At 44.4% G+C, this 7556-nt stretch overlaps 1 protein-coding gene across 1 annotated transcript; it reads left to right on the forward strand.

The window, feature by feature from the left end:
• Positions 1–349: 349 nt before the first annotated feature.
• LOC115542300 (E3 ubiquitin-protein ligase TRIM39-like) lies at positions 350–3682 on the forward strand. Its single transcript, XM_030354549.1, has 2 exons — positions 350–632; positions 1713–3682. Exon 2 carries the CDS (start codon positions 1715–1717, stop codon positions 3341–3343), a length of 1629 nt encoding a protein of 542 aa, XP_030210409.1. The 5' UTR covers positions 350–632; positions 1713–1714; the 3' UTR covers positions 3344–3682.
• The last annotated feature ends 3874 nt before the right edge of the window (positions 3683–7556 follow it).

Consider the following 7556-nt stretch of genomic DNA (forward strand, 5'->3'; position numbering starts at 1 on the left):
GTCTATATTTATGTTTCGGACCCCAGGAAGACAAGCTCTCACTCCGGTGTTTTGCTAATGGAGATCCTAATAAATCAAACTCAAAATCAAATTTCCAAATCGTAGTAGATATTGTTTCTATAGATTGATGCATTGATGTTGTATACTTTCTGACCAGCATAACAGCCTTGTCTAGATTTTCTCAACCCCGCCAAGCAATTCCTCCACACACACACACACACACACACACACACACACACACACGCACGCACGCACGCACGCACGCACGCACGCACGCACGCACGCACGCACGCACGCACGCACGCACGCACGCACGCACGCACGCACGCACGCACACACACACACACACACACACACACAGACTTAATAGACTAAGAATAAAGACCCATGTTTCCCATAATAGAAAGAAAAACACTAGCCTCGTGTGTTTCTGCTTGTGTGCGTGTGTGTGGAAGTTGAAACGTCAGTGAACTGTGTGTCAGTGGGGGCGAAGTCATGTGTTAGGGGAGGAGAGGAGATTACGCCATGTTGAGGAAACAAAACTTAAGGTCCATAAAAACAAAAAACATTCAGGCGAAAAAAATACAACGCATTTTGGAACAAATTGACTGACAGACAGGAACCAAAACAAGGTGAGTTAAACTGCACAACTTTCAGATAAGTTAAAACCTCTCTTACCGTTAATGGAATTAATAACCTGATGGGCCTATTGCTCTGTCAGTTAGCATTGCTGCGCTTTAAAACCGTAGACCTACTCCTTAAAACTGAGGTTTTGGAGTTTAACACGCAGCTGCGCACGAGGTTGAACGTGATTGCTGTGTAACGACTCGTACAGGATCAGCTGATTCCTAGCTGACTTGGTTTTAACTGCTTGGAAACAGGAAGTACTCTGATTTCTAGTATACCCCAGCAGATGGAAGTCTTAACTTAATGGTGGATGCATTTTGTGCGATAATTACCACCAAAAACTTAAATGGGAATGTAAAGTGAACTTTAGTATAATGAAACTATAATAAAGAAAAACGCTTATAATGTTGACATATATTATGAAATAGCCTAGGCTACTTTTTGTGGAAATCTGAGTCTGGAATCTGCCCTCACCTAAGTCAATCAATTACTTGTCGTTGCTAACCATTTTAGTTAAGCATTTTTTACATACGAATAATCTGTTCTTTGTAGAGTTTTAGTTAGGCACTTTAAGCAACTCCTATATTGTAGCCTGTACTGAAGGCCTATCTGGTGTAATAAGTGTAAATGTATCATACCTAATAATAATTCATAAAGCTAATTGTGTGTGTGTGTGTGTGTGTGTGTGTGTGTGTGTGTGTGTGTGTGTGTGTGTGTGTGTGTGTGTGTGTGTGTGTGTGTGTGTGTGTGTGTGTGTGTGTGTGTTATGATGGAGCCTTGTTTCATCCTGCAAACTGGTTTAGTCTCCTCTAAAACCGCGTAAATTTCGAGATTAGACTAACAGGCACAAAATACGCCCTCTAGTGTCTGGTGTGAATTTCTCTGAAGACACAGCAATTGAGATCAAGGTAAAACGCAGCTGCAGGTTACACCACAAGTACATATGACACAGCAATGGAGCTTAAGACGTCACGTGACTTCTTGAGTTTAAAACCGTGTTAAACTCTAAAAAGTGGCTAAGATAGCGACAGAGCAATTGCCCCAATGAAATTGCTCAATCCATGAACCTTGTCTTCTCTGTCTAGGAATGGCCTCTGCTATCACTTCCTGGTCTGAGGAGAACTTTTCATGTTCCATCTGTCTCGACGTTTTTAGCAGCCCAGTTTCCACACCATGTGGACACAACTTCTGCAGAACCTGTATTTCAAAGTTCTGGGATGAACAACTCCGGTACAAATGTCCTGTTTGCAACGAGCTTTTCCACACTAGACCTGATCTACGGGTCAATACCCTCTTATCAGAGCTGGCTACTCAGATTAGAACAAATTTACAAGTAGAAGAGCAGCCCTGTGTTGAACCAGCAGAAGTTCCCTGTGACGTCTGTACTGGGACCCAGCTGAAGGCCGTGAAGTCCTGCCTAGTATGTCTTATCTCTTACTGCCAAACCCACCTGGAACCGCATCAGAGAGTCGCAGGCCTGAAGAAACATCGACTGGTCGAGCCTATTGACCATCTGGAAGACAGGATTTGTATGAAACACAATCAACTTCTGGAGCTCTTCTGCCAGACTGAAAAGGTGTCTGTATGTCAGATCTGCACAGAGACAGACCACAAGTCACATCCTGTTGTACCTCTAAAGGAGGAATATGAAGTGAAGACGGCCCAGCTGGGGAAGATAGAGGCTGAAGTTCCGCAGATGATCTGGGAGAGAAAACTAAAGATTAAGGAGATCAAAGACACAGTAGACATGAGCAAGAAAGATGCAGACAGAGAGATAGCTGATGGTGGGCAGGTCTTCATTGCTCTGATAGGCTGTGTTGAAAAGTGCCAGGATGATTTCAACCAAACGGTTAAAGAGAAACTGATATCCACAGAGAAACAAGCTGAAGACCTTATCAAAGAGCTGGAGCAGGAAATAGAAGATCTGACCAATAGAGGCTCAGAGGTTAAGCAGCTCTCACACACTAAAGACCACCTCCACTTCCTCCAGGCCTTCAGATCCCTGAAGAATCCTCCACCCACCAGGGACTGGAAGACGATGGAGGTCCGTCCTCCATCATACGTAGGGACCTTGAGGAGATCCCTGGATCAGCTGGAGGAGACACTGAACATTGAGATGAAGAAGCTGTGTAATGATGCTGAACTGAAGAGGGTCCAGCAGTATGAAGTAGATGTGACTCTGGATCCTGATACAGCTCAGCCCCGTCTCATCCTGTCTGAGGATGGGAAACAAGTACATGATGGAGGTGTAGTGAATAAACTCCCAGACAACCCTAATAGATTTACACAGTATATACATGTTCTTACGGGGCAGAGCTTCTCCTCAGGGAGCTTTTACTTTGAGGTCCAGGTTAAAGACAAGACTGCATGGTGTTTAGGAGTGGCCAGAGAGTCCATCGACAGAAAAGGTAAGATCATAGTGACCCCTGAGACAGGATACTGGACCCTTTACCATGACAAGGATGGGTTTGTATTTAGAGATAAACCCGCTGTCCGTCTCCCTCTGAGAGCCGAGCTCCAGAAGGTGGGGGTGTTTGTTGATTATGATGAGGGTCTGGTCTCCTTCTATGATGTGGAAGCCAGGGTTCATATCTACTCTGCTACTGGCTGCACCTTTAGTGATTCTCTCTATCCAATCCTCTGTCCAGGTTACTGTTATAATGGAGATAAAAACTCTGCACCCCTGATCATCACACCTGTCAATCAAACAGACTAGGACCTTTGTTTGATGATTAAATAATCAAGCAACCAAAACAACTAATATTGTTTCCTGAATTAGAAGCTCTACTATGTGAGATCTGAGAGAATTTGATGTTGTGTACTGCTATCATGTAACAAGGATAAATTAATTATTGAAATAACCCTGACAACTGTAAAAAACATGATACATGATTAGATTACATATACTATATTGATCAATGTCTGATTGACAAAATGTTTTAATGTAACAATATCAACAATTTTAAATGTTTGGGGCAAGTAAAACATTATGAATGATAACATAATCAAATGTTTGTACTCTTTTTAATTCAATAAAAATGTGTAAAAAGTAAAATTGGCTAATTTTCTGAGGAATAGCTTCATTCTCCTTATTCTCCCTCGCTCTCTCTCCCTTCGTCCCTCATTCTCTCTCCCTCTCTCTCGCTGTATATATCGTTCCTCTCTCCCCCAGTGTTCGGTCTGTGTCTCCATCTCTGTCTCTAATCTGCTTTCTGTATCTCGTCCTAATATTCTTTCTGTATCTCTCGTCCTCTTTGTCAATATCTCCTTAATTTCTTTCATCTTCTTTCATTCTCCCTCACCACATTTCGTAATCTCTTTCCCTCCATCTTTATATATATTAATCTCTCACTTTCTCCATTCAACTCAATTCTCTTGATTGACATGAATGTTGAAACACTCTTGCAAAACCATTTGACAAACAGAACAAAACAACAAATGTTAAGCTTGCTGGTAGTTCTACCAGGAGGACTCAAATCACGCGCGGCTGGCCGCCAATCACCAATCACCAGCTACCAATCACCTGCCTACACCTGCTCTATAAAGAGTAGTCTAACATATGTCTTTGCTGCTCAGGTCTTCGTTCGACGCATGCTGCTGCTTTACTGTGCTTCTGATTATCTCGCATATCTCGTCGCTTAGTTGCTACGTTGGTTAATACACACCAAGAGGTCATAACTTTGGATTCGTGCTGGTCGGCCTACTACTTCTGGTCCGGGCAAGTGAGCGCAGAAAGCCGTTAATTTCGGTCCCCGGTATCCTCAACAACACCACCAAGAAGTTCCCAACACGGACATCTGCCTGGTTCTACAAACCCTCGCCGAGTTGGTGCAAAGCATTTGGCGCCAGGATGGACGCCGTCGAAACACCATGCGGAACTCCCGGACGGGTCCAGGCCCCCAACCCGCTGTCGTCAGTCGCCACGGCGCCTTTCTACTTCCAGCAACCATCAGCCTCGGCTTCCTCCGCCTTCACAGGCTACGCACCTGGCACGTGCCCTGCTACCATGGCTATTGCAGTCCCCGCGTTAGCCCCCGCAGCGTATTCTCTCTCACAGCTCTACCAGTCCAGCTTCAGGATGCGGCTCCCTCGGTCGGGTTAGGGGGTTTCTTCCAAGGGCAATGGTTTGCTGAGAGATGGCCAGTCGAAGCTGGCACGTTTGCCCTCGGGTCGAGTCGTCTGCGCTGTTCGAGCTTTACCCTATCGTAGCAGCTAGCGTTCTGTGGGGCAAAGCATGGCGGCGGTAACGTATAACCATGTTTTGCGATAACAAAGCAGCGTCAAAACGGCTGGGAAGGTGGTCTTCCACAGCATACGGATTTTACATCCGGTTGAATTCGGTGAGTTCGTTGCACACGTCGGTGTGGTACAACACAGAACTCTACGTTCGCAATCAAAGGTTCATAATTATCTTTATACCGTGTACTAAAAAATGTGTAAGTTTTCTCTTCATAATGCCACCTCAAGCGTTTTATTAGCCGTTTTCTGTTATTACTTTTTGCTGGAGAAGGAGGGGTGGGCAGCTGAAAGGAGTCGTAGCGAGACATGTTGTTTCGGCCTGGCATTCGAGAGGGCCTAGTGTACTGTTCGGTTAACTTCTTGTGTCTGAGGTTTTTCACTTTAACATGAATGAAGTTGATGGGTTTTAGGCACTGTGGTAACTGAATATCACTAAGGTTTTTATTGACGAAGGGACTTTTAGATTGGTTCAGCTGCTGCTCACTAACTCTCACGTTCCTCTGCTCGCGATGCGATTCACATATCGATCAATTTATTCAAAAGATCCAAAGACAAAGAACAGGTACATTATGGTATAATTTTATATTATTATTTATAGTCTTATTGTTAATAGCTTCAGTCGCGTTGGTATTTAATTTTTCATTTGCTCGTTTAGCTATGTATGACAGTTAACAATGTTGGTGTATTACAATTATTTACGCGTGTAGGCCACTCCAACTCTCGATATTTCAAATAGATTAGTGTGCTCTCTCAGAGCTGGGAGATTTCATCCTTATTTTAACATATTACTCGAGACGGTGTTTCTCACAGCGTTCTCGGGTTCATGCGTTCTCGGGTTCATGCGTTCATGCGTCCATGCATACATGTCTCCTACTCAGACTTTTCACCTACACGGGGTATTTAATTTTTCATTTGCTTGTTTAGCTATGTATGACAGTTAACAATTTTGGTGTATTACAATTATTTATGTGTGTTGGCCACTCCAACTCACACTCGATATTTTGAATAGATTAGTGTGCTCTCTGGGAGATTTCATCCTTATTTTAACATATTACTCGAGACGGTGTTTCTCACAGCGTTCTACGGGTTCATGCGTTCTACGGGTTCATGCGTTCTACGGGTTCATGCGTTCTACGGGTTCATGCGTTCTACGGGTTTACGCGTTCTACGGGTTTACGAGTTTACGCGTTCTACGGGTTTACGCGTTCTGCGGGTTTACGCGTGTACGCGTTCTACGGGTTTACGCGTTCTACGGGTTTACGGGTTTACGCGTTCTTGCGTTTATGCGCAAATGCGTACACGTCTCCTACTCAGACTTTTTCCCCTACACGGGGCCTTTTGCCCCTACACGGGGCCTTTTGCCAAAAATGCCACAAGGCATTTTTCCATCTAAAAGCGATAGCCTAGGAGCAGCTGTTACTATTATCATTTCAAGAATCAACAACTCTCTGTCCTTACGCTTCCATGTTCCTTTATCTCAAGCTTCGGCAATGCACGTCCCCGAATCACCTGTTTATTTGCGGCCTGCCAATGCCTCAAGGGTGGTTCAGAGTCCATCTCGCGACGGTGGTAGAAGGGTGCGGCCTACCATCTCCCCTCTACACTCAGTGGCGCCACCATGGGGTGGCGAGGGGTGGCTACTGCCACCCCAAAATCATTCTTTGCCACCCCTAAGGCAATTTTTATAATGCATATTTATTTAAAATATATAATGTAGTCTAGATTATATTATAACGTAGTCCCCCCCCCCCCCCCCCCGGCCAACAATCGCTGCCCGGGATGTTTATAGATTTGCTGTGGCCCCCATTGGCCACCCCTGGAATAATCTTCTGGAGGCGCCACTGTCTACACTGGCCACTCCTCCCGGATTGGAGCGGCAACCACAGCCGCTGAACAAGGGTTGCCGGTCGCGTCTATCAAACGGCTGGGAAGGCGGTCTTCCACAGCTTACGAATCCTACATCCGGTTGAATTCATGGTTCTTCCTCCAAGCGCACACGATGCTCTAACGTCGGTTAAGGCAGGTTTATCACGTTTGCTACTACAGCTGTTTTTGGCGGCCTGTTTCCATTCTAGTTTTAGTCTTGGTGTCAAGGTGTCATTTTTGTTTTTTATTAGTTTAGTCACGTTCATACTCTTTCCAGTGATATCGAAATTCCGTTTAGGTATTATCAAAGATACAAGTGCGTAGATTTGTTAAATAAGGTAAACGGTCGAAAATTGATGTCGTTATGTCTCAACAGTTGAAGTTCCAGTTGGACAAAATAACGTATTACAGTTTATCGCCTAGTTTAGGTCAACGGAAATGAAGACATTTTAGCAGTCTTATTTTGTAAAACACTTTCAGTCTCGTTTGTATTCGCCAACAACATTGCACTACGTATTTAATTATAGTTATTGTCATATGACCAGCATTGTTCTCCTCACGCGATAAAGGTTCGTTGATGACGACATTTAGTCATAATTTTTGGTGTCAAAAGCAACACTATTTGCAACTACTGGTGGTGGTGGTGGTTATCAGGTACTAAACTCATAAAGCAAAATTTGGCTATATAACTCAAGGTTAACCTGCAGCAACCCCGGCAAGTTTGACCACGTCGGTGGATCATCTAGAAAACACTCTTGAGTTCGGTGTCACGTTGGTGGCATATCATGGAAAAAATAAAACTCAAGGTTCGCAGCGGGGACCCC

Source organism: Gadus morhua, chromosome 4 (genome assembly GCF_902167405.1).
Source record: "Gadus morhua chromosome 4, gadMor3.0, whole genome shotgun sequence".
NCBI classification, from domain to species: domain Eukaryota; kingdom Metazoa; phylum Chordata; class Actinopteri; order Gadiformes; family Gadidae; genus Gadus; species Gadus morhua.